Raw genomic sequence first — 25,798 nt, 5'->3', positions numbered from 1 at the left:
TGGGCGATTATTCTTTGAAAAGAATGATTCACTGCCACGCTGATGACATCTTTGCTTGATGCCCTGCAATCCACTGTGCACTGCCTAGCAGAACTTGTTCATTACTTTACCCTGTGCAAAGTCTCTGTGAAGGCAATATTTAAGTATATTACACATTAACTCATGCAAAAAAAAGATACAGAGCAGTGGTCAGAATGGAAATTTGTACTAAACATTAACTTTATTTTTATTCTTATGATTATATTATTATTATTATTATTATTATTATTATTATTTTATTATTATTATTATTATTATTATTGTCATTATTCACTGGGTGATTTTATACTATTATGTCATGCATTCTATGCATTCCACTTTCATGTTATTTTCTTGAAGCACTTTTTAAAAACTTAGGGTTGTGCCCGACAGAACAGACCCAGAGTGAGGTTACACCCTAGGGAAGACATTCTGAGGAAGCTGAAATGTACTTATTTTTGAGGGGTTAGAGATGTGCTCACATCTTTCACCCGGTGCCATAACGCAGTATCGCCAAAAATAAAAAAGTAATCACGACACTAAAATATTTGGCAACTGAAAAAATGCAACAGTGATGACTTTTGTCTGTCGCAACCTTCACAGCCGCTGCTGTATGATGCCGCTGGTGTGCACCGTATGGAACTTTGGCTTTGTGCTGCAGAATGTATTATTTCATGGACACTATTAATAGGAAGACTAAATGGGAAGTCTATCACATATTAATCCTTTTCTTATTTATTGTGTGTGGAGTTTGCATGTTCTCTGCATGGGTTCTCTCCGGGTTCTCCGGCTTCCTCCCACATCCCAAAGACATGCATGTGTGAGGTTCATTGATTACTCCAAATTGGCCGTGGGTGTAAATGTAAGTGTGAATTGTTGTATGTCTCTGTTTGTCTCTCTGTGCCCTGTGATAGACGATGGCATGTACCCCACCTCACGCCCGATTTCAGCTGCGATCAGCTCCAGCCCCCCCAAGACCCCATTTAGGGTTGTAGATGAATGAATGAGTGAAATGAACATCGTCCTTTAGCCTACCATGTATGGTAGTGTGATAGAAGACATATATTAGGTTGTTTTATTCTTGTTTTAAAAACGGTCACCCGATTTGCATTTACTGATAATAATAACCTATTTATTGATACATTCACAGTCTATTTTTGTCAGCTGTCTTTCCTGCATTTAGCAGCTATAACTGTGTTGCTTTTCAACTGGTTTGTGTGTTTAACCTTTTTGTATTTGTTTAATTAATTATAGCTGGCTCTTTGCTCTGCAGTCGCTCTGTTTTCCATGTCTGTGATTGGTCACATGCTGCAAACCCCGCCCCTTTCGTGTGAACATGCTCATGTCAAGACTGGAAAAGCCTGGCTTGATAACTACTGTCGTTCAACAGCCATATAGAATAGAATAGAATAGAAATACTTTATTGATCCCAAGCTGGGAAATAGCAGTAAGTATATAATAGAGACTAAAGTCTATGATCAGGCCTATAGATTTCATTGCTCATTTATGCCCATTATCATTAATGGAGCGTTTTTGGTTTTGTTACATCCAGCAATCCCGTGTTTTCATATAATGCGTCACACCTAGCAATGGGGTCTGCCATACCTCCTCTCTCAAATAAAACTTTCTGTCCTTCCTGTGATTCAGGAATAGTCTCAGCTGTTTCACAGCATCCAGGTCCAAGTCAAGGCCTAATTTCTTCTAACTGTGAAATCCAGTGTTGAACTGAACGCGTTCATTGAATGAGCGTTCATTGAAAGATAGTTCATGAAATCATTCATATTTTGGGGGAAAGTGAACTGAACGTATTGTATTCTGCCTGATGAACATTACTGTAAACGCTCTCTCAGTTTAACAGATTTCTTCTGTAGCCTTTATGTAAAGTGGAAAGCCCAGCTTTCATTAAATCAATTTCAAGTTCAACCATAAGATTTCAGTGTTCCTTTTTATTATGTACTGAAATGGAAAATTATGAAAATTAAAAAACATTTGCACCTTAAGGAATTACTTTTCTTTTCTTTTTTTTATAATTCCTCATTAAAAAAAGAACCATTCAAGCAGAAAGTTTTTCCTCATGGTTTTGAGAATATACTGTAGGTGTGACATCTGCAGCTGCTCATGTGTGGACTGAATGGACAGCAGCAAAGTGTTAAAGCAACAATGGGGGAATGCTGTCCCCTCATTTCTAATGTAAATCCTGGTTGGACAAGGATTCAAAATGATATATGAAGATGAAATCCGATGCATAGTTTTAGTGTTGAAACTGATAAAATAATTGCTGCCTGTTGTTTTATATTGTGTTCTACACTGTGGCAATAATGTTGAAAAAGAATAGCTTGCAGCAACATATTTAAAAAAAAAAAGAACTAGGAACTAGTTCATTTTTTGGAACCGTGCACTTAGTTCATCATTTTGAATTTTGAATTATGAACTGAACTAGTTAATTATAAAATCTGTGAACGTCAAACTATTTCATGTAGAAAATTAACGTTCCCAACACTGGTGAAATCTGACTCAAAAAAGTTAACCCAAAAAACTGTAATAAACATCAATTTAAAAGGTTTGGATAAAGCTAATACATGCATATGTTTTTGTTTCTTTTTAAAAACTACATCTTCCTTCATCTTTAAATTCAGATACCAGCATACAGTGGGGACAGAGCAGAGCTTCTGTAACATGGTTGGTGCAGAGCGGGAACAGAGCGACATGTTTTGCCTGCAGCATGAATCAGCTTTTTTGAAAAGTCAAAGCCTCTGTGTCCTTTCTCACCCCAAGATACCATTCTATCTCTCGAGCGGAAAACATGCTACTAGACCATAATGCAGCTAATGGGCAGCATTAACCACACTGTTATAGACACTCATGGCAACATTATGGTAACAAGTAAAAATGCACTGGTGTAAGGCTAGATGGAGCAAACGCAGCAGGTTTTCTCTGAGTGGCTACAAAGCAGCTCGCGGCAAAATTAAACCGTAGAATGGGCCTCATGCAGCAAGTGATATATATATGAAGAAGTTTCCCATTATTATTATTATTATTATTATTATTATTATTATTATTATTATTATTATTATTATTATTATATCTTATTCTTATTGTTGTTAACGATTTGTGCTTATTTTGTTATTACCCATTGATTTCTGGGATTTACCAGTGTTTTCTCATTTTTGCACTTCTCTTGGCTAACACCAGATTTAGGAAAATATACAAGATAAGAAACACACAAATGTGATGATGAATGATGTTTGTTCAACACAAGGAAACATATGATTTAATTTTGAGGAACATAAAAAACGCATGAATATCATATAATAAAATTAAAATGTAGTTTATTTAATTTAATCGCGTTTAGGGGGCAACTCCTATACTATTAAAAACCTTCCATCACACAGAAGACCTGGGTAAGAGCATATTTGGATGTTACTTATTGTGTGGAGTTGGGTTCTCTTATTTTTTCTCTTAACATAAAAATGAGAGAAAATATCAGAGAACATTTAGAGAATGTTGCTGCAGGATGTCCAATTTCTTTGAGCAGGAATTGAGAATAGCTTCACTGTGTTTTGCATGCTTCCAATTTGTTGTGTTCATTAATTAGGGCTTTCTGTATTTACACATTTGTTCAAATGTACAGTTGATGGATAGCAGTTGTCCTTTCTAACTGTAGCAAAAGACTACTGTATGTGTTTTACTGTTTATGCTTTATTGTTTGTTAATAAGCTTTTTCACACAATGTTGTAAAACATGTTTAATTCTGTTTTGATGATGTCCTGGACAATTTTGCCTTTTTCTGACAGTTGAAAGTAAACATGAACAACAAACGCAAAGAGAGAGAGATGTATGAAATGCAGCAAAGGTCCCTATGAACCCCATGGCATGTCTTAGACCACTGGGGCATCTTTATGTTTAGGAAAAAATATTTGCAAACCTCTGAACTGAACTGTTAATAGGAACCACTAATAATTTTGATCTCTTATCCCTTGCAGTATCATTTCCCATATCTTACACTAATAATGATGTTAATGTTTTAAATAACACACACACACAGCTTCTTGTTCACTGGAGAGGTCCTTACCTTGCAGAGCCTCCTTGGCTCGGTCCAGCTCCTGCTCCTTCTGGGCCAGCTGCACACGGAGCTCGGTTGCGGAGAGCACATCGGCCGAGCAGCTTCCCTGGGTCTCCTCCAGGTCCTTACTCAACATGTCCTTCATCTGCCGCAGCAGGTGCACCTCCTCCTGGAGTTGGGCCACCTCCTCACGCAGCAAGACTACAACACACAGAAACAAAATGGAGCTTTAAAAAGCTGACATCAAAACATGGCCCAATATATTCTCTGGAAAAATGTTTGTGATTTTTATTTCGCAACACTGTAGATGGTGAGCTGGTTATGTCTGAAATGCAAAATCGATTTAACATCACTATAGGAGGTCATGGTTTCATTTGTAATTGAGATAACTGCAGCGCTAAAGTACTGTGGGTAATAAGATTCACAAAGGTGGGTGGGGTCCAGTAGATGAGAAGAGACAAGACATTAATATTATAATGAATCTTTGCTGCTGCTTGTTGAACCTGCTCAGTGTTGGCAGGAATTATGAGAAAAGGAGAGAAATCCATTTAGCATTTAGTGACTAAGCACCTCCCTGCCGTTGTCACAAAGACACAAACAATAAAATGCAGAGAGAAGTAGATTTTTCCTTACAATTTGACTCACTGGAAAAGTTTCAAAGAACCAGCAGTAGATACTTCACTCACTTAATTTTGTTAATGTACTAAACAAGCCAAAATAGACAAATATCACACTACAAGTTATTACACCAAACCTATAAAACAAAATATATAATCTAATAAATATGCTCTAGGGTGGGTAGGGTGAGGAAAACTGCTCAGCCCCATCTCGCACGGCTCCACAATCAAGTGTGTCTCATGAATCACACTTCATACTCCCTCATCCCAGCTCCAATATTACCGTCTGAAAAAATAAAATCAATCAGGGATGAATGGGACAACTGGGAATAGGAGACAGAAAATGCCAAAATACTCAGAGAGCAACAGAAGAATTCATGACAGAATACAGATTTTCAGTTAAACTTTTTAGTAAAGGTTGGATGATTATAATTATTTTTGTGTGAAAATATATAGTAAAGATCAACACACAGTATCAGTGCATCAATTCAGTTGCTGTGCAGTCTGCAGAGCATCAGTGGAAATAATCCTTTCATCCTATTTAACACTGTGTGGTTTCTTTCACCATAATCAGTGAGATTAAGAAATCTGTAAATTATCATTTAAAAAATATTAAGCAACATTTTTCACCAAACAATTTCTGGCTATTATAGTCCAGTATTCTCCACTCATAATTAGCAATAATTGAGCCTCTTTCGTAAGGTTTTGTTATTTCATATCTCAGAGAGGACAGTACTCTAAAAATGTTTTTGTATAGTGCAACTAGAGCTCTGTGCATATGATAATAAAGGTTTTGAATTTTATTTTTTTAAGTGCAGACTGGAGTGTACAGTGGGCTATCCTTTACTAAAGTTGAACCTCTAGTGTCACAAATCTCTACAAAGTAAAGCTAAAATTATACTGTCTGCATCTGCTAGTGGGCAAGGGTCGGCTAGGGTCGGCTAGGGACTGCGTGACTTAAATGTTGTCATCAGAGGGTGAACACTTGGTTCTGTGTGGACATCTGTGTAGCGCCAATTTGTTGTGAGTCAGTGGTGTCTCCAGCTGTCTGTGTACTCATCAGTTTTGGACTATAATCAAGCCTCAACCCTGAACTGTAATTCAAAAAGCTGACAAATGGAAAGACGAAAGGAAATTTTGGTCACAAGCATTGCAATTCCTCACAGTTAGGATTTCTGATTTGTGCACTTTTTAAAATATATGTAAGTCAGTTAACAGGATGGTTGTTGGTCCTTGAAGCACACATGGATTTTTTTTACATGAAATTAAGGCATTCGTTGGTCAAAATGTAAATACGAATATAATGCTCCCCATGACAATATCACAAGCGAGGACTTAAAATATTGCATGTGAAGTGAACATGATACGCTTCACACAGGCAGTATCTCTATTTGTCTGTGTATTCCGTAAATGTGTCACCTTTATTGACACATTTATTGTTATTGTATGTTGTGGACTGTCTGCTGTGTGAATGACACATGTATCTTTGATAATTTGGTTCGGCCATGACACCAACAGTTCATTTCACACTCCTCTAATAGCATATCTGGTGTCATACTCCTGTCTTCCCATCAAGCGCCCACAGTTGTGATTGATATGCTACATGAGGACAGCAAAGACGGTTCAACACTACAACAAACATCGACAAAAAACTATAATGGAGGATATGTGGTGTATGCAGCCTTGCTCTGATGCATTTTTTAGCACCACATGGATCACTTTAGCTCTCACCTTTCCTCCCCTCAAACTAAAATGAACCTTTTAGACCAGTTCACTGCTTGCACAACATTCACCTGCTTCCCAGGGCTTTTGAGTCCCTTAATTTGTATTCACTGACTAAATGTAAGTGTCCGAGGATAAGGGCTGCTAAAATAACGAAAATGGAATGTAAAAGGGCTTATTAGAAGAAGGGTCGAGAGAAAAACGTTGGAGTGTCATTGCACCGAGGTATACTTAATGGACCCGATAATAGAACCACATTTTATGGAGCAACTCAAGCAGCAACACCCTTATTGGCAAACCAAAAAGCTTGCCCATTCTGGAAACTACCTACTTGAAGATACAGTTCATTGGTGTTTAAAAATCCTATTATAGTCACAGACTCGATTTGATAAGTTGTTCATTAGGTTTGCATGTATTGATTGCGCAAATGGAGCAAAACGGAGTCATAAATAAAGGACACTGATATTATGGGTTTTATCTTTGATAGCCAGCCAATAAATAAGGTTTATATGACACACACTCATTTATAGAATTGAGTTGCTTCTTTGATAACTGGGGCCTCACATGTTTAAAGAAAATGCTGATAAAGTCACAAGTACAAATATATGAATGCAAAATATAGAGACACTGATTTAAAATCTCCCACAATTTCCAGCTGTGAGACTGATCACTGTAGAAGGAAAGGTAATGAACCAAACATAATTATAATTAAAATCGACATCACTGCTACAACAAAGAGAGGAAACTTCACTTGTTGCTGCAAACTGCTAAATTGTCATTTTATACTTCCTGCTGTTTATCACAGTTGGACATTGAAAAACTGCAAATAAATACAATTTTAACAAGGTAACAGACAGGGAACACGTCTTTTAGCAGTCTAGTGATAGCTCTTTGTTAATCATTCATTGTCCCAACTAAACAAAAGAAATATATAATTTGGTTATGATGCAACATACAGTAGAGCTTACATCCATATAATATAACACTCTCAGTTACTTGAACTGCTAAAAGCCTTTGTATACTCCACTGCATGTGAATAAAACGGGCGGATTACATTAGACCAACTGGCCCAATTTTTAAATCTGAAACATGGGGCGGATACAAATAATTTTTTACTTTTGTCTACATTAGGCGATAGGGCATTTGTGCTGCAATCTTCAGAATGGGTTCCCGAATGAGAAAATTCACATTGCATTAACCCCTCTGAGATTGGACATGTCTGGGCAGATCTCTGCACTCTGTGTGTTCCGAGTGTCCTTCTAGTTTTAAAATGGTATCTTTGCTTTAAATTTGTGTTTTATCGTCTTATGGCATTATATAAAGTACTTCGGATTACCTTTGTGTATTAAAAGTGGTATCAATTTCAATAATTTACATGCCTTTCTGAACTTCACACCTGTCTAATCTGTCACAGCAGGCCAAAGAGACTGCATTCACCCTCCACAGGAGAGCATAAGAGCAGCACTCAAATTGTAACTGCATAGCTTTCAAACACCTGAAAGCATTTTCAATCCTACCGCACTTAGTTTTGAGATGTCAGTTCTCAAGTCAGTGCTAGACTGAGGTGTTACCATGGAAGTGTTATAGCACAACAACAACAACTACCATGAAAAACATAACACGTACTATTTGAACATGAATTCCTACTTTTAAAGTGCATACTGTATGCATGATGTACAGAATATGTTGCAGAAAAATATACCATCTCTCACCCCTTCTCAAAATATTCACAGGGACAGAGATTCTTCATAATGAACAGAATGCTATGGAAAATATGGAGATTTTGGATTTTACATCCTCAAACTGATTTAAATGAAACACTCAGTGAGTCAGTTACATGTCATAACACTGAATAAGACAACCAGGCAGTCTTCAGCGAAAACTATCTGCAGGGATGATGATGTTAAATACGTGCACTTAACCAGTAAGGGGATCCTCAACATCTATAATCGGAAATGCAAGATGAAATGTCTAAGTATGTGACAGTAGTTATTAGCATCGTGTGTGAGGTTGAAAAAGGTGGTTATTGTCTTCTCCAGCGTTGTGGCGGCGAGCACAGTGCTGGGGCTCTCTAGATAAAACAGTCATGAGGTTGGGGGGGTGGGGGGGTGCGTTGGGGAGAGCAAAGACAGCTGCCTATTTTTCAATGTCTGCAACGTCTCTAGGTTGGCAAAAAGCATGCACTACAAGCTCTGCATTACAAATGACAGTACCGATAGGTGCAATGTGTCCTTCATGCAGCGTCTTTTAAAGTTTGTCATGGAAAGTGTGAGGTTCATAATTTGGCATGCTTATACGTATGCAAATTAACATAGTCTTGTTACTTGCTTCAGGTATTATATTTGCCTCCCATTTTTTTATGTTACACATTTCATTAGCTTTTTCTTTTAAAATATTATATATAAATACATATACGCAAATAAACAAACACATTCTTGCAGCCATCATGTGGTTTTCTTGAAGTTCATAAAATAATGTGCAACACATCTGATATAGAGAAGTCATTGTAAAATATCTCAAAGCCCTATGAAACGTAACGTATGAACAAAAAATGTGTTTTTATTGATTGAAAGGGTTTGGGAGACAGAACAACTTCATTATAAAACAATGAAAAAGAGCATGAGATATCATAGATATAATGTAAGTAAAAGAAAGAGCTGGTATTCATAGTCAACATGGACCTTGAGTTATTTCTTAGTGAAAGAAAAAACCCTGAGAGGAAAATAATAGGACTATGTTTCTCATTTTGTATTCATGAAATAATTTCAACACAGCACCGAGTCAAATGTTACGCATCTCAACCAAGGCTGCTGTTTTTAGGTGCACTCCCGCTCAACTGTCAACAACAACCTTCTAGCCTTAATTACTTCTTTTCCCAAAAAGAAAATATAGAGACACCAAATATAAAAAGATGTTTCTGTCAGCGTGTAGGACTGTGAGCACACAGTGTTTAAGTTTGCAGTGGTGTGACTCTGTTGCCATCACAACCTCTGTACTAGTAGGGATGAGAGGAAGCATCAGGGATGAATGTTTGCTTACTCTCTGCTGTTAGCTCAGCCTCCAACACCTCATGTTACCCACTAGCTGACAGAGGAAAGACATTTTCTGCTCCTGAATGACAGCTACAACAGAAATCTGAAAAATACAGTAGGGAAGTTTGATTTAACTTAAAGGGCGTATACAGTACAGTATTATATTTTGGAATATTTGACCATTATTTCCATCATTTATGATAATATTGTTGTCACCTAAGTAATTGCTAACATCTGGCAGCATGGTCTACTGCTAAAACACAGAAGTCAAACGATCAGACAGGCTAACAAGAACCGCTTATTGAACAGTCACACTGTGAGGACAAACTACTACGTGGCTCTATAGATGTTCACCAACTCATCACTAACTGTCATTTGGTGCTGAGCAGGTATTGTACAGTATGTTTTTACAGCTTTTTCCACTGAAAACAGCTGCCGGAAGACGACGGAATAAGAACAGTGAGACAAAAATAGTAACTAACTAACAGAGGGTGACAGTAGCTAAACAATTAGCTAAAACTCACTGTATAACTCCATTAAACCAAGGGGAGCTGCCGATTAGGTGAAAGCCAGGGGTTTCACTACAAGCTAGCAAATAGTCCATAAGAAAAGATAGAGAAATGATTAACAAGGGGAAAAGATACATCAATAAAGGTATTTCAGTATAAAGTAAAACTAGCGGTTGCATTTCTGTTCCTAAAATCCCGAAATACACAAAACAGTGAACATGGAGTTTCTTTAAATAGTATGGGCTTAATGTTTTTCTCCGTTCTTATGCAACAGTGAAATGCCACAGGGATTAAACTGAGGCTAATGACTACCGATCTTTGTCTCTGACCCGATTGGAAAAGAAATATGTGCATTCTTTGACCCTCCCTCCATCTGCCTCCATTCCTTTACAATTCTGTAAACAGGATCACCTCTAGTTATTATGATTCATTGAAATAGTAAATAAAATCTCCATCCCCGGCCCCAGATGTAAGTGACTGCTTAAATGTGTGCATTTGCATAATAGTGGCCATGCATCAGCTGACATGCAGTTGGTACCAGTGAATTATGAATCTGATCAGTGTCATTTCCTATTTGTATGATTTAAGCAAAATGGTGGAAACTGTCTTCCTAAATAATCCTGCAGCCTTTGTGCAACAGCTTTAGTGTGTTAGAAACCAGTCATAAAATTATTCCAAAAAACCAGCAGCCCTTCTTTGGGGACTCAACATATATCATCTCCTGTACTAAATGTTGAAAAACATTTTAGAAGGGAAAAAAAGCCTCCCCCCCAGAAATGACAAAGGTTTCTTCCTACTCTGTGTAAACACTTTTTAAACCCTGAATTTTTATGATTTAATCCGCTATACTTCTCGCTCCACAAAAACTATTCGGATATTGCAATTCTAATTCCATAGTAACAAACTATGGCTTCTCTCTGTCTCCATGTTACTCCCAGTGTCTCCTACAAACCGTCATACTGTTCTTCCCTCTTCCAGTTACTCCTCTCCCACTTTTATAAAAACAGCCGGACTCAGAAACCAAAGTTGCAAAAGGTCCAGCAATCTGTCAGAGAGTCCAGTGGCTACGAGGCAGCTGAAATTGGAATTGGCTGGAATGGGATTGGAGGTCGAAAATTGATAGGGAATGACAGTAAGTGTCTAGAGGGGGGAAATTTTTAGATTGGTTCTCCCTCTTCAGAGTGAGTGGGAGGGAAAGCCGGGGTAGGGGTTCAATTTTTGCCCGTTACTGGAGACAAAATCAATTAACAGACCTATTGTTCCCACAGAATTCTCATCCGGTGAGCTTGCAGTGTGAACATACAGCACAGGCCCGCAGTATAGAGCGGATGATGGCTGCTACTATATTATGGGTGCCCATACTGCATGCAGGCTTCTTTACAATGTAAAATAATAGGGCTGGCAAACTAACTTCAATTTTTATTCCACATAATAAAAATATGATTTAGATGCATTATCTGTACATACTGCTTCTATAACTGCAAAATGATATCCTATCATGATACATAATGGATTCCTTCAAACATACATCCGCACGAGGAACTTCATATTTAATGACAGGCCTATGCTGTGGAGAAGTGTAATACTAGCAAGGCTACAACATACTTTCTCCAGCAAAGATGAATGGGTCTGTTTATAGTAAAACCTTATCCATAGTCTGAATGCAGAGCATGTTGTACTGCAACTGTGCAGGACAAAAGAACGAGGTAGTTAGTTAGTTTATTATTTGTCCCCTTAGGGAAATTCTTTCTTTCTGACAGACAGGTATTTGTGGCACATGAAAAACGCAGCACATACATATTTCAGAAAAAAAAAACAGTTATACAGTTGGGGTGCATGGAAGACATACATTGTTTCATACATTTATCTGTTGAAACAGTCTGCGTTGCACCTCATGGTACTTTACCTTCTGCCAGAGAGAAGGAGTGAGATGTAGCAGTTGAGTGGGTGAGTAAAGTCCAGGGTTATTGCATGAGCAATGCATGTAATGGCCATATTATTTAGTTCCTGCAGATTTGGGGTGTTCAGGCAAATTATATTGGAGGCAGTAGTGGTTATCTGAGTGAGTCTATTGCGTTATTCTACAGAGAGTATATTGAAGAAACATGTGGAACAGTACAGTAGGATGGGTTGAACAATACTGACGTATAGTAGTAGGAGTAGGTGGGAGGCAACATGAAGTCCTTTTAGTTTGCACAGTGCTGACAGTCTCTGATTTCCTTTTTTGTGGCGTTCAAAGGTGAGGTTGTCAATTGTGAGTCCAAGGTATTTTAAATGGTAAACTGTCTCTATTGTTTCGTTGCTTTTTACTTGCCCGGCATTGCCGCACTAATTTGCAAATGTGTATTAGTCTGGAACCTCTCAGTTCATTTTCAATTTCCAGGGGGTGTTATCAATGGTGCAGATCGAAATTCCTCTGGATGCAATTAGATTGACCCACAACCAATCAGAGCCATAAAAGGATGAAGCGCTGGGCGAAACAAGTTAAGGCGGTGCTTGGTCCGTTTTGAAGCAGGAAAACAATGTCAGACTACCGACAAACCTGCGTGTACATGCTTATTTTGGTGGTTAAAAGGGTCACATCTCTCTTCTCTTCCAGTTGCCCCTACAGTCTTTGTGACAGAGCAAAGAGCAACTGAACCACCACTTTACTTGCTAAACTCCTATAAAATCTATGAGAATCAGCTGTGTTATTCAGTAAGAAGCTACATGCAAGAGAGCCTCCAGGCTATAATGTATCCCCTCCGACATGGTTCCATTTCCCTGTAATGATTATATCCCAGGAAGCACATGCATTTCATGGATTTATCCATAATCTACAATGTTAGAAAAATGACACAGAGAGGTTTTGAAAATACTATGCACTCAATGGCATTATGGATGCCTTTATAGAAATGCATTACATTTCAAGAGCATCAACTTTTAATCTGATGAATTATTCAATTTTCCCATTTGAACTCAGCAGAAATACTTAGAATAGTAAGATATTTTCATTCATGGGAAACATTCTCCTACACACATTCAGATAGATGTGTGTACACTGCCACACATTACTGAATGCATGATGGGGTCCTGATTAATGTTTGCCCTTTGCAGGCATGTATGCAGACAGCAGCCATACCTGACCTTTCATTCCTTGGGGAATCTGTTTGTGTCCTCAGGAAAAGAAAGAAACTGGACAAACTGCATTGCAAATGATGTTACAAACTTTTTGACTTTGGCTGTTACGCTGTCTGCAGATTTCCTCTCCCTAAAGTACCATGCCAGTTATTTAAAACAAAATATGCTTTACTTTCCATCATTTATTGATTTGATGTTTATTTTCATAGGGACAAGCATTGAGCATAAATCTCTGCTAAAAACACAATTGTTTAAATGTGCTTTTACTTAATAACTACTTGCTGTGGATGCCTTTTAATCAATTGTACTGGCTATGTATTGTTTGTTTTGTTCTTGTAATTATGCTTTTTAGGGTTGGTCCGATGATGTCATCGTCATTATTTTGGTGAAAGCAATGCAAAAATAGTGTAATAAGTAATGTATTACTCTGCACAGACTAATATTGTAAAGTCATTTATAACTTCAATATGAAAGCAACTAGATATATGAAAAGTATTGCCTTTTGAAAGTAACAGCACTGCTAAACTGCTAAGAGAGGGAGGAACAAATGAGTTTTTTTAAATCTGCAAAGACAAGGCTGCAAGGCAGCTAAGGTGAAATGTGTCGCTTTCACATGCAGGTCCTCGTGAAACTGAAAGTACATGTGCATACTTTCACATCAGATCCTGCATACGTCATTCAGGGCAGATCGCCAAATATATTTCATAGAGCCTTTTCATCATCATCAGATGAGATGCAGGAGTCATTTATTAAAGTCAGAATGTCTTTCTCTGACTTGTGTGCACGCATACACACACACACACACACACACACACACACACACACACACACACACACACACACACACACACACACACACACACACACACACACACACACACACACACACACACACACACACACACACACACACACACACACACACACACACACACACACACACACACACACACACACACACACACACACACACACACACACACACACACACACACACACACACACCCTTTATGGACCATGGACCATTGATAGCAAATTCATCAGTGGCTCATGACGGGAGTAACGCCTAAGCTCTGACTGATGAAGGCAGCCTGCAGTGTCTGCTCTGTCTGGGAGTGCTTTGCTCTGGATTAGCTAGTCAATTCTCATGAGCAGAACAATCTCCCTGTGTCGCCTGAGGAGATGACAGGGTCATGCCTGATGAAAAGGAAAAAAAATGAAAAAAACAGATCTTGCCTTTTGGCACTCCATCAGATTCTAATATTCTGTATCAACGGAGACAACGGAGCGATGAAGAGATATTGGTATTCAGGATAATGCATATGGAGACAGATTGCTATATATTGATGGCACACCAGTGTGAAGGGATGCCTCAAGTCCCCATGGTCTTTAGCCTCATATAAACTCATGATTGCTTTAAAGTTTCGAGGAGTCTATGATGTTGTCACTGAAGCTTTCAGTCAGTGAATGTATTTGATTATTAAGCCTGAAAAATATAAGAAAATGGCCCTATGTATTTCCATGACCAAACGGTGATCTCTTTTTATTGTTTATTTGGTCAGATATGGGGTCCAAAACTAAATATTCATATTCCAATCATTTAAAACAGAGAAAAGTTGCAAATCTGGAACGAACAAAGATTTGACTTGATGCTTTTCCTGTAAAAACTACAACCATAATTCCACAGAATTCGAAGCAGTCACCTTTAATTCACATCGACTGCATTTAAATGACGATGTCACTCACTGCATGACTTCCTCCCTTCTAGTCAGACAGTGTCGATCAAGTAGTCTACGCTTTAACATCACAGGATCTGACATCCACATGCTGGCAAGCCTATTTCATGCTTCAAGTCCTTGGAGTAATGGGGGCTGAATTCGTGCAAGAGTGGGGTTGGAACAGAGCTCGACAGTAAGAAACAACTGATCAGAGAAAAAGATAGGCAGTGAGGTCAGCCGCATTTCACTAGGATCTGCATCTGTTGGCTTAAAACCCTCCTGTGGGTCTTTGGATAGTATCAGCCACACTGGGAAGAACTTTGCTGTTCTCAGAATGGCTAAAACATGCAAACAGAGCTCACTTTACATATTTTTTCAGTTACAAAATAAAATAACAGATTTGCATTTTTTTTAACTCAAAAAGTCTTTCTTTGGTTGTCTGAGCATGACCATCTTTATTTTTGGTGTCCCTTTACAGAGTTACATAAGCAGCTCCTCTCTCATTTTCACAGTCTGTACTTGTCCCCAATTGACAGTAATCCGTCGAAACAATACATTTGTTATAAAGTCTTTCTCCCATCTATGACGTTCAAACCACAAACAGTGAGATTACTGTCGTTCTTAGGCTGCAGATGGACAGATAAACCGGACAGCATTTCAAATTTCTTCGTCATGGAGATTAGCAGCAGAGTTTCCATGAAACTGGAAGAGGTGCTGCTCAGCTCATGAGGGATGGACGGTACAATTGAAGATAAGGTAGCTGGTAGATACAATGATAGATGGATGAAGCCATTAAAATACAAATGCGGGAGACACCGCAAATAAACCAAAAATGATCTTTCTTGATCTTACTACTAGCTCCATGCGATTCATCATTCTCAGTATTCAGGCATTCAGGTGGCAAATAAATGCTTCGGGATACACACAGAGCCAATTTGAGGATATTGTTATCGCAGAAATGTTTGCCGATTTTGGGGGATAACTAACTAGGGTTACATTGCATCTGAGTTGCTGCACTAATGCATTGCTGCTTTAAGTTTGGTTTTATTAGCCTTCATACTCGCCTGAGTAGAAGCAGAATTGGAATTATAAAAAGAAAAAAAGAAATACAGTATATATCGATACATGATTGTACATCATAAAAATATAAAACTTTACACTTATCTATATACACACACGTGCACCCATTTATCAAAAAAGCCCTTTGTGGGAGCAGATCAGACGGACACTATATGCTAGTTGCTAGCTTTGTAGACAACTCTCTGTTAGCAGTGCATTAAGCCAGCTACCTATGTAAAAATACTGTTGTCATAGAAACAAAACCCATGGTATGTAGTATTTATATAGCACCTTAAACTGCTTTATTACAAAATTAACTAATTAATTAAGCTTTAAAAAAAAAACAGAACAAGCCCTAAAGCCCTCTTCAGCTTTGCTAAGGCTCTTCCTCCAGATAGAAACTACAGTTTGTGCTTTTATTCTGGACAGCATACACCAAACATGATGAGAATGTTAATTGGTTGTAATAGGCCAGGCAATAATTGCTGCTGGTTATGCTTGATGAGCTGTGCTGGTAAGGACATGTCATTCATTCAGCCATGATATGAAATTGCATCTATGTGAATACACAAGCGATAAACATTTAGCTTGTTTCGTAACATCTATTTTCACTGCTTTTTCCTTCTGGTTCCATTCTATTGTTACGCATTATTAACATTGTGCTATTATGTTTACCTCATTTTCCTCGGTTTGCTATTAAGCATATTGCGAACAAATAAACTGTTATTTTCATAGAATAGTCTTTCTGTGCATGAGTGGGAGTCAAGAAGATAACAGAGCAACAATTTTGGATGCAATAGGAACAATAAACAAGCTGTTTTGGAAACAGATCCCTGTGAGTATAACAAGGGCCTTATGCCAACCACTGCATGAAAAACATATTAAAATTCAACTGATTGGGTGAATGAACAGATTCACTGAGACGGGTAACTAAGAGGCGTTTGGATGTGTGTCCATACTTGTGTGACAAAGCAGGTGTTATGCATGTGTTTCCACGTGTTTGTGTGCATATAGTTGAGAAATGACCTTTGGTGCTGTAGGATAACAGCGCTGTTATTTATAGTCTGGGCCTAGTGGGAGGGCAGACAATGTGATATCATGGATACTTCATCAAACTATGGACATAGAGAGTCAGAGTACCCATGTGAGGTGGCTGGCTCCTACCACTGTGACTAAATCATATACTCCTTCAAATCAACAAAAAAAACACGTCAACATTCATGCTCTGTTGCCAAAAGTAAATACTGGCACACAAAAAGTCAAGCCAAGGTGACAATGATGATTTGCCAGACAAATTAGAATACATAGATGCTGAAACAATCCTCTTGAGATACTCAATAAGATTCTGGGACTGAAATATGTAGCTAATGGTTATGGAGTTACATGTGTTCCCAGTTTTCGAAATGAACAGGGCTTCTGCTGACAGCTTCTGTAAATAAGGCTGCAAGACTGAAAAGTCTGTCACTGCAAATGTGAGTTGCCTTTTCAGTGACTTACAGAGAGCAAGTTCTGTCATCCATCCATTCATATTTGATGAGCGGAGGAGGGACGGACAGTGTCTGAAAACAGCAGCCAGCAGTGGGATGAATCTGATTTATGAAAGTGACAAAGTAAGCAGATCAAATTAATCTGAGATTTTGGTTTAGAGTAAATGTGATTAGATTTTGAGGAGAGAGATATATGGAACATAATAAAGGCTCCAATAAGTCCATCCTCATTGAAATACAAAATTACTTCATGCTCTCAGAAAGTATTCACAAATCTGATCAGCATGCCTCGTGATAATTACCCTTGCTTTCCCATTATCCTTGACTTGATTCTGACAGAGAGCTGATTATCTTTAACTCATTCCAAATTGTCTTCTATGTCTGGCACTATGGTCAGAATGAAACCAGCTAGCACCCAAGGCAGTTGCTGACTATATTCACCCATCGCACTGTCAGTGAAATAAAGCGATTACACAGCTACGACCACAACTCTGCTCACACAAATATGTTGTCAAACTGCTGGAAATGCACTCAGTCACACATGTGCATCCATGTCTTTACATGTGCGTGCATTTGGATGTATATAAATGGAGGTTCACTCCTACAGTCCTGACCCAAACCTGGGTAATGTCAGGTCAGTCAGACAGAACAGTTAAAACCAACAATAGCTTCTGTTTTATAGCCTGCTTCACATAAGGTGTCATTACCTCTCTGACATCATATCACTAATCTGGAAACTCTGCTTACTCTCTGAGTGACAGCCATGAGACATAAAGGAGCAACGTAATCTGAAATGATTTGGGGTGTCGTTGCAGGCCTGGCAGAGCTGAGGAACTGATTTTTGATGTGAATTTAACACAGACAAGATGAAAACCAGAACATTTCTCCATTATTCTGCTTGGAAGACATCAACAGCAGGTGTGATTATACATAATCTGCTGCTACGGCTACATGCAATAATGGCTGCATGACTAATGTGCAATTTCATTTTGCAAAGACAGACTGCAAATTACTCAAGTGATAATCACAGAGTTGCTGTCACAGACATGTGAGATGGGGAGGTGAGTAACTGAGCACAATTGCAAACCATAACCACACCTGGGATAGTAAGAGTTAGGCAAAGACTGCCATCCATAGCCTCCAGGTGTTTGTTTTGCTTTGAAAGCACTAATTGTGTCAAACCACACCAAGTGCTTGAAAAACACAACAGTTTGACCAGTTTTACTCCTCATTTCTGTGTTGCCTCTGCGAAATGTAACAGGCAGAAAACAGGGTTTATCTGTCTCTAGTGAACTTTGACCTCTGAGTTCGGGCTATTTTAAGTCCAAGGTTGAAGGGCAGGTGAAGTACCAGTATAAAGATAAAATGCAGGTATTTGGAAGCAAAACAGCAGAGCAGTTGTTCTCACAAATGCAACACTTCTCAGTTGTTGTAATCTAATGCTTTCAAGTTAAAGTAGTCTGAAACCTGTCTGGCTGACACAGCAAAAATGTCTGTGGTCCTGTGTGAATGTAAAACCTGCTTTCAGGCTAAAAGCTGTAGCCGACAACCCAAGACCACAGTGTTTACAATAGAAACAGAACACAATGCCTTCTTTACATGACCATGAAAACTCAGTTGTTTGGCGACAAACTTGACTGTACAAAACTGTGATCTAGTCATTGATGGGTAGCAAAACTCCCTCACAACCCACAACACATATGTCCCAAAATAGATCAGAAAGTGTGACTCATGGCTGTAGTTTTCAATCTGTTGATTTTATAGGTAAAAGGTCAGATCCCCACATTAACAGCCATATATCAATACTACTACTACTACAATCTACCAACTCATTCTTTGCATATACAGTGGGGAAAGTCTCAGCTCAAACTAACATTAAAACCAAGATACTGCAGGAATATCTATTTGTTCAAATGAATGTTTGAGTCACTACTCAACGACTACTCTGATGACAGTGCAGGTTAAAGTCTTCCAACGGCTCAGCACAAATACATGTGACTGACTGGGTGATCCGCTGTCAGACATGACTCCCGCCAACACGTGAACATGTCACTCTTCAAGCTCATATAAGATCTATTAGCTCTCCTGATCTCTAGAAACCGCTAGAAAGACAATATTAAGCCACCTTTGTATCTTCACTGTTTGAAAGCATAGAACCGAAACCCACATGATAGTATCTGTCTAATAATGTAGCTGCACTTGTCTTTTCTACTCACTCACCAGAGTTTCCCTGCTCCACGTCGGACTTCATCCCCTCCTCCGAGGGAAGTTTTCCAGAGGATTCCAGGATTTGTCAGGTTGCTGGAGACTGTCAGGCTAGATATAGACAAACTCCAGAAATCCTCCTTTCTTAAGCAGTTCTTACTCAAACCACGTCCATTTTTATTTTTTCCCCACTAAAATCAGGCCCGGTTGACACCAGGAAATACATCCAGGAGCTACCGCTGTGTCTTTCCCTCTCTGAGTGTACCTGTTCAAGGCGACTCCCACGGCTTCAGTGATACAGTACTCTCAGCCCCTCCCCCTTAACTCAAATGGTTAACTAGGTAAGGAGGAGGAGCTCAGTGGAACTGTCACAATGTTTTTCCCACATTACGCAAACACACACACACACACGCACGCACGCACGCACGCACGCACGCACGCACGCACGCACGCACGCACGCACACACACACACACACACACACACACACACACACACACACACACACACACACACACACACACACACACACACACACACACACACACACACACACACACACACACACACACACACACACACACACACACACACACACACACACACACACACACACACACACAATGCAAGGATGAGGGGAGGAGCCCAGCCTAGGTGTGGGCTTCCAGGCAGGTGAGCGTCGATGTGTTTGTAGTCTAACACCGGCAGGCAGCACAGCAACAGGTCTGCCAGCTGTTGACTGGCCTGAGGCTCTCAGTAAGCTAATACCTTTAAAACAACACCTATGGTATCAGGGAAAGCCAGAGAACAATTTAAATGACCACTGCAGTAGGAAACACTTGAAAAACAAAACAACACTGTGACATTTGCTCTTGTTTTGTCTGAATTTATTATCAGTCAGTAAAAAAATTGAGATGATCCAATGCCTTTGTTTGTTTTCCTTCAAGGCCGTCATTTAACAATTTTGAGTAACTTGAACAAACTACCGTGAGAGAGTCATAAAGCGTCAAGTAAGTCAAAGCACCACAACAATGGATGGATTTAGAACTACAACCATAGGATACACACAAGATATTGTCATCATTCAGTGGATTAAAACACAGCTGTGTAATTACAGTGTAATAAACCAGATATGTTTACATTTCAATGTAGAAGTTATCCTTTAAAGCATTCAACATTTTAGTTTAATTACATCTTTTTAATTTCTCTGCTTGGCATGGAAAGTAAGCTAACAGACTTTTACTATTAGTGCAGACCCAGGTGCATTCAGTTTGTTCACACAATGCTGGTTTTATTCAACCACTCTTGCAGTGACATGTAGTCTGAGGTAGGCAGGTGGATGAGGGACTGATGATGTGCGAGTAGACATACAGAAGAAGCTCTGCTTTTAAACAAAGGTGGTGAGCCTATGCATTAATTAGGCTTTATTATTCTGCCTGCAAGGACAAAGATAAAGCTTCTTATAATTAGAATGAGGAGTCAGACCATAAATGTAATCCCTACAATAAAGTGCACATATAGAATTAGTCATCAAAAAAGACAAAAAAAGCACGATAAAAGATTCATCCCACACTGACTGAACTGTATCTTGAAGTTATTTCCCTTTCATGCTTTTAATAATTTAGAATAAAGCAACATTCTCTTCAGAGACTTTATGCACCAAATTTGAATATTATCAGTGAATATTATTATTTAAAAAAAAAAATCCAATTTTATCAGGTGATTAAGTCACATTCAAATGAATCCATTACTTCTTTTTTCTTTTTTTTAAAGTTACCACCTCACAGCATTATGTGAATTCTATATTTTTGTTCCATTACTGGCCCTGGTAGCATGCCTGCAGGATGTCAACAGCCCTTCCTATTCTCAGTACATTGACCACCTTGCCACCTGGTGCAAAGGCAGCTTCCTTGACCTTACTGTTAGTAGGACCAAGGAGCTGTGTCTGGTAGGTGGGATGGAACAAGGCAGCATAGGGCCCATCTTAAAACCTGTTATTAATTAAGGCGCACAAAGTGTACATATCTGGGTACAATCATTGACAAACTATAAAGAGAGGACTTTAATAATTTGCTTAAATTGGGCAAGTTTTAATTGTTCTTTCATGCCAGCTAAAACTGGGCATGTTGCATGCTGTTTGGAGACAAAGACATGTTATGGGAATATCCGAGACCGTGCCCTTTTGTAAACAAAGCGACGCATCGCGATGGCGTCAATCAATGCGTGTGAAGTGTTACGCCGTGATGACGTATAGGCAGGCAAGAACCATTCGCGTCGAGGCCCAGGTAGTGTGAGTACAAACGGTCCTGGGTCGCGGGGGAGAGGGAGGGGGGGACAAGTACCCTAAAGCACGGGGCACGGTACGGATGGACAGGGTGAGTGCGCTCTGTCTGGCTCAGACGCAAGGGACCTGGGGCTCACACTGGATGACCAGCTGTCCTTCGCTGACAACAACAAATGCTGTGATGCAGTTTCATGCTCCACAACATCAGCAGGATATGTACGTTTCTCGCCCCCAAGGCGATGCAGGTTTTGCTCTATAGGGTCATCTCATGTCTTGACTACTGCAACTCCCTCCCAGCTGTTGATGTACTAGCATGATTCTTGCACTTTTTGGGCAGCATATTCATAGTTGAATGCACTTATTGTATGTTGATTTGGATAAAAGCATCAGCTAAATGTATATGATGTAAAGGCAAGTGGAAAAATGTTTTGCGCAGTTGAGGAACTTAAAACAAAATTTGACACTTCCATACAGCTTTTCTAATGTGATACTTCAAAATGCACATAAAAATAGATGAATGACAACGCAGCTACGGAGAGTATTCACACCTATATCATCTCCTGATATGGGAGCTTCTCAGTTAGACACAGAAACAAGCTGACTCAGGTGGTTAACTTGACCAGCAAGATCACTGGAAACAAACAATTGCAACTCCAGAACCCATACAACCAGTCTATAACCCAAAAGGCAGCCCAGATAATGACTCCAGCCCCTTCACTCATCATTCATCATCGGCACTCAACGTCCCACTAGTTAGGAAAAATGGGTACAAGAAGTGATTTGTGCTCTCTGCTGTGGCCATCCTAAACAGAGACACAATAAGTTTAGAGCAGTGCAACTGTTGAGAATGTATTTGATGTATTCTAACTTTCCTTCATTGTCTGTTTCAAACTGTGTTGCCAGAATACCGTAGGCTAATTTCCATTTCATGTAATGTAATGGACAATAAAGTTTTTTTACATTCAATATGTGGGCCACACAGGATGTGTGCTGCTGCAAAAATAAAATCAGTCCACCAAAAAACCTTCTGATGGCCTGTGCTGAGTCCCAGTTTACACCTTTTCATTGTTTTCTACACATTTTTCACACTCATCAGAAAATAATCGACTCAGAGATGATATATATTACTTTCATTATTATGAATGTCTTATGCACCTGTGTGAAACCCCTTTGCACGACTCTTCAGTCAGTCAAGAATGATTGGATCAAATGTGAAGTTCTGAGAAGCTAGATCTTGTTTTGTAGATATTTCTAGCCATATTCTTAATTATTTTATATTATATCCATATTATATAAGTATAGATTTATATAATAACATATAGTAATATATAAGTTTATATTAAATTATACAATATTATTTATTTATATTTTTTATGTACAGTGTTCAGCATTTCTGAGTTAGAAACGGATGGAAACAAGACTCTAGGTTGAAACTAAGTATACAGCGGTTGAGGTCCTGCCAAAAAGAATGATATAGAAAAATTGGATGCAGTGCAATAACAAATAGTTTCTTATTATTCTTTTTGAGTTCAGGTTTTTATTTTTTATTGGTTCTTTAGTGATTAAAGGATGCAGTACAAAAGCTGCATCATAGTTTCAGTCTAAGTACTTACTGTAGGTCTTACATGGAAACAGCAGGTCATGGAACAGGAAGAAAATGAAGAAAATGTCTCTTTTTTACAGTATTTATAGAGTGCAGCAGGGTTTGTTATCTCTAGTAAATCCCCTTTGGAGAAAATAATACACTTTTTGCACATACTATCACAATTGTAAAGGATCAACAAACATAGAAGGCATATAGCTCAAAACTAAGGATGAACCTGTTCACATCGATAGCTATATTTTGTGCACACGTGTTTTTTGTTGCATATGTTAAATGTTTTGTGAGTGTAAGAATGAAGACGCAACTTCAGGTGGACCATTGAGAAAAACTGTAATCCATAGGTACCTCAGAAACCTTGATTGGGTTCTCTGCAGAGTTGATAATCATTATATCAATCCAATGTACTATTCCTCTCTTCCAGACAATAAAGCAACTCAAGAAAATAATCTCTTAATGTCTATTTTGTCCATGCATAATGGACAAAGTGAGGAAACTGAATATTGCATACTCAAACGGGTTTTTGTGGCCCATGCAGGCCTGCAGCTCAACTGATACGCAGCAGATTAAAAGCTAAAGGCATACAGGCTCAAGATGACTGTGAGGCTTTGTGTTGTGAATGTGTGTGCGTGAGTGAGTATATGATGATTTCACTTCATGATAACTCTCAGCAGAAAGCAAGCTGAGACCTACTGAGAGAGATTGTGTACTACACAATTGGAATATAGTCATTGCTTTTTGTTGGACCTTATTTTCCTAATACAGTCACAAGGTAACACGTACCAGTGAGAGTTAAGGCTGCAGTAGTTATATTGGCTATATAGCACATGATGTACCTCTCTGCGTAGTACCCGATGGCTTAAGATTACAAATACAAAGACGAGTGATGACTCAGCAATTTCCTCATTCTGGATAATAAAACTAAAGAATCAAAGAAAAATATAACTGTGCCATTGATCACGTGAAGCTGTGTGGTTGTCATTTAAAGAATCATGCTGGTCAAAATGTATGCTGGAGTACATGACAAATGATTGCAGGGTAGTTGCCTTTATGCTGTGAATGAAGGTCATTTTATGTCAAAGGGGTTTTACTGTCTAAAACAAGCAATGCAAGATACCACTATGATCATTGTGGGCTACCAGGGTCCACACTGTGCAAAAGTGAAAGAGCTTGCATATCTAACAAATACTGTAACTTACAAGCTATATACTTTAGGGCTGTCCTTCATTAAGGTCACAGTTGATTAACACAGGCAGTACGATTTTGTTGACTAATCGAGTTGACTTATTTGATGGATCTGTAAAATTGAGTTTCCCAATGAAGAATTATCCAAAAGCACCACTTTAAATCTCATGTTTACCAGAAGTGTACTCATAATTTATTGGAAATAAGTCTATCAACATGAAATAAACATAACAAATTAATAATAGACTAAAGAAACATTAGTTAACTCAGACCTATTAGTCGAGTTAATCGGCTAAGAGGGGTTGGCCCTAATGTTCATCGACCACATTGACAAAACTCTCTTTGCTTGTTCATTAGATTTCCGACTACAGAATATTTATTATGCTATTCTTGCGCCAAACCTGTTGGGATATGCTAGGTAGTATGTAAGGTAAGTAGGAAGTGGTCCAGCTGCGGCTCAGGCCCAGACACTTATGGAGATGAAGTGCTAATCAGCGGGTCTGTTGGGTTTCCTAATTAAAAGAATGTTGTTGGCACGTGTTGGCTATTTACACTGCGTAAAGAGAGCATCAAATCACACAACAGGGACCGGGGGACAACATAACATTATTAGATTTCTGTGACATACAAAGCTTGGAATGCATGATGATATTGTAAAAAGATTTTTAAAAAAATTAAAAAAAGGTTTGCGTGGGGCGGCCGGTGGCACAGTGGTAAGAGCACTCGCCCCATGTAAAGAGACTGAAGGTCTCCGACCTGTGGCCCTTTGCTGCATGTCTCCCTCTCTCTCTCTCACCCTATTTCCTGTATGTCCGTCCTTATTAAAGGCTTTAAAACTTCCAAAAAAAATATCTAGAAAAAAAAAAGATTTGCGTGTAAAAAGCAGTTTCGGTGAAAAATGCTGATGCTCATTTTGTATGATGCAGCCCTGAACACAAGCACACACACGTTTCTAAGTGATGAGCTGAGAGCCCGATCCCTTAAATGAAAATCAATGGAAGTAGACTAGACAATCTCTTTTTTCTCTGCAGTCAGTTTACACAATACCTCGAAGGACAGCAGCACCATCTCACACTGCCAAGAAGACGTCAACCTTTCATTGTTTATATGAGAAAGAGATGAGAGTAAAAAAGAGACAACATATAGATTAGAAATAATTCAGCTTGTCTCTTTGTGTGTG

The 25,798-nt window shown here is 38.8% G+C and overlaps 1 protein-coding gene across 8 annotated transcripts in view; it reads right to left on the bottom strand.

Annotated features, from left to right (window-relative positions):
• The window catches only part of kazna (kazrin, periplakin interacting protein a), a 129,841-nt gene that overhangs the window by 23,268 nt on the left and 80,775 nt on the right, over nucleotides 1–25,798 (bottom strand). For 7 of the 8 annotated variants that reach the window (XM_083920587.1, XM_083920589.1, XM_083920583.1 and 4 more), the window contains exon 3: nucleotides 4,091–4,282. In XM_083920587.1, coding sequence (XP_083776713.1) covers nucleotides 4,091–4,282 — 192 coding nt within the window. Of the gene's footprint in view, nucleotides 1–4,090; nucleotides 4,283–19,565; nucleotides 19,794–25,798 lie in introns of those variants that run through there. The other variant, XM_083920584.1, reaches the window with a different exon arrangement.

The sequence above is a fragment of the Echiichthys vipera genome (assembly GCF_963691815.1).
Source record: "Echiichthys vipera genome assembly, chromosome: 9".
Lineage (NCBI taxonomy): Eukaryota > Metazoa > Chordata > Actinopteri > Perciformes > Trachinidae > Echiichthys > Echiichthys vipera.
Note: the sequence above shows the minus strand (reverse complement) of the source record. Positions and strands in the feature narration are given on the sequence as shown.